This window comes from Nyctereutes procyonoides, unplaced genomic scaffold (assembly GCF_905146905.1).
Source record: "Nyctereutes procyonoides isolate TBG_1078 unplaced genomic scaffold, NYPRO_anot_genome, whole genome shotgun sequence".
Classification (NCBI taxonomy): domain Eukaryota; kingdom Metazoa; phylum Chordata; class Mammalia; order Carnivora; family Canidae; genus Nyctereutes; species Nyctereutes procyonoides.
This window is the reverse complement of record NW_026575041.1, coordinates 3,804,488-3,807,246: the sequence shown is the minus strand read 5'-3', so window position 1 is coordinate 3,807,246 and position 2,759 is coordinate 3,804,488. Positions and strand designations below refer to the sequence as shown.

Here is a 2,759-nt window from a genome sequence, read left to right as displayed (position 1 = left end):
CTAATTAAATAATTATGTGATTTATTGCTTAATATCTCTTTCTACCATTGGAATCAGCTCCAAGAAGTTAGAGACCATCTCTGTCTTGTTCAACTGTCTACTATATACCCAGCATATAAGACATGGTTGTATATTATAGATATTTTTCCATACTTCATTATAAAAGAAAAGAGAGCTACCTTAATCATACAGTGACCATCACATAATTATCATTCTAGAATCACTGATTGTTCTCATTTTCAGATGTGCTTGGTTCCCAGATGTTTCTACTACTTACTTCCTGGGCATCCAGATTAACCCTCCATGGAAACTATAGCCTGTAATGGATCAGAGGACTCCTCACCCATCTTCTACCTGGTGGGCATTCCTTCTCTGCCCAAATCCCTCTTTCTTCCTATCTTCTTTGTCTTTCTCTTCCTTTACCTGCTCATCCTGCTGGGAAATGTCCTGATCCTACTGGCTGTGGTGGCAGAGCCCAGCCTCCACAAGCCCATGTACTTCTTCCTGATTAATCTCTCAGCCCTGGACATCCTTTTCACCACAACCACCGTCCCCAAGATGCTGTCCCTCCTCTTACTTGGGGACCGCTTCCTCAGCTTCCCTGCCTGCTTCCTGCAGATGTACCTCTTCCACAGCTTCTCCTGCTCTGAAGCCTTCATCCTAGTGGTCATGGCCTATGACCGCTATGTGGCTATCTGCCGCCCACTGCACTACCCTGTCCTCATGACCCCACAGACCAATGCTACACTGGCAGCCTGTGCCTGGCTCACTGCCCTCCTCCTGCCCATCCCAGCAGTGGTGCAGACTTCCCACTTGGCTTTTGACAGCACTGCTCACATCTATCACTGCTTCTGTGACCACTTGGCCGTGGTCCAGGCCTCCTGCTCTGACACCATGCCCCAGACCCTCATGGGCTTCTGCATTGCCATGGTGGTATCCTTCCTGCCCCTTCTCCTGGTACTTTTCTCCTATGCCCACATCCTGGCCTCGGTGCTTCGCATCAGCTCCCGAGAAGGACGTTCAAAAGCCTTCTCCACCTGTAGCTCCCACCTCCTGGTGGTTGGCACATACTACTCATCCATTGCCATAGCCTATGTGGCCTACAGGGCTGACCTGCCCCTTGACTTCCACATCATGGGCAATGTGGTATATGCTATTCTCACACCTGTCCTCAACCCTCTCATCTACACGCTGAGGAACAAGGATGTCAAAGCAGCCATCACCAGAATGGCATGTCTCTGAAACCCAAGGAACGCTGGGGAACCCTGATTCATAGGTGTAACTTGATCTACACACAAATGCTGATAACATTGGAGGGGAAAGTAGACCATTGAGATAGCCGAATAGAACAATAATTCTCAAAATACAGTCCTAGGTGTTCCTCCTCCATTGTAATAAAATAATGATTTTTCTTTCCTTAATTCACAAATAAAATATGTAGGATTTTTCTATTCGGTTTTTAAGTTGTGAAACCCAAATCTCACAAGACTGTGTAGATAATTGTGGTCACATTTCCATTAGTTCAAACAAGTTTGAATCTCAGAGACCTGCAAGAACTTCAGTCTTTCCTTTGTTTTTCTTCTTCCCATATTTTCAGATGTTCCCAGGATTGACAACAGATAATGTGAATCATCCTTGTCCTTTTCTGCTGTGGTAGCAACTCAGAAATCCCCTTCAATGAAAGAATCTGAAACTGCTACCCTTTCAGTCCTGGTTGCCTGCAAATTCACTGCCAGTACAAATATTTTAACACTAGTCATGGGAAATTTACCTCTGGTATCTAGACACTCCTGTCATAAAAGTAGAGCATGCCCTTCCTCTAGCTTCTGCTTAGGCAAGGGGTGTTCCTTCCCAAATCTGCATGGGCATTGCAAAGCATTACGGGTCCTTTATCTCTCAGCCATTCCATAACAACGGGGAACTAACTAGAGAAGTTTCCCGTTATGGTTAGCATGCTGTGTCCATGACTTCTACTCTTTCTCAAAATATAGTCCCACATATTCCTCTTTCTGGCCTTAGCACCCAGGCCAGGCTCCTTATTCCCTTCCCCCATGGCAAATTATCTCTTGAAGACCTGTCCGGCTTGTCCAGCCAGGGACATACAGACAATACAGTGAAAGTGTCTGGGGGACCCAGGTGATAGATATCCTCATCTCTGGCTCATCACAGATATTCTCATTCCAATTTCCAGGCTTCAAATGTTTGCCACTCGTGGTACTAACTTTAACCATTATCCTATTGCATAAAACTCAGTATAGTGGGAAATCCAACTGGTCATGCAATTTGACAAAGAATATGATTTGATCCTGGACTCCATGTCCAGCCATCTCATGATCCTGTTACGGTCAGAAAGGGTTTCCTGAAGCAGAATGATATCAAGGCTCTCAGTCTCCTTGTTTATTGGCCCTGAGCCAGAAACAGGACTCATGTTCTTCTACCTAAATCATATTCTTTTTTTTTAAAGGTTTTTAAAATTTGTTTATTCATGAGAGACACACAGAGAGAGGCAGAGACATAGGCAGAGGGAGAAGCAGGCTCCCCGCAGGAAGCCTGATGTGGGACTCAGTCCCCAGAACCCAGGATCATGACCTGAGCCAAAGGCAGACGCTCAAACACTGAGCCACCCAGGCATCCCTACCTAAATTGTATTCAATCTGCAGCACTTCCCTTAGTCCTTGAAATTGGTGTCTAGACCTCTATGGGACTACATTCCTCAAGGTCTAAAAAAGCTTAATAAGTTGCTTTGTCTCTGAGTTCCA

At 45.4% G+C, this 2,759-nt stretch overlaps 1 protein-coding gene across 1 annotated transcript; it reads left to right on the top strand.

The window, feature by feature from the left end:
- Positions 1-303: 303 nt before the first annotated feature.
- LOC129506828 (olfactory receptor 2AT4-like) lies at positions 304-1,242 on the top strand. Its single transcript, XM_055320855.1, has one exon. It carries the CDS (start codon positions 304-306, stop codon positions 1,240-1,242), a length of 939 nt encoding a protein of 312 aa, XP_055176830.1.
- The last annotated feature ends 1,517 nt before the right edge of the window (positions 1,243-2,759 follow it).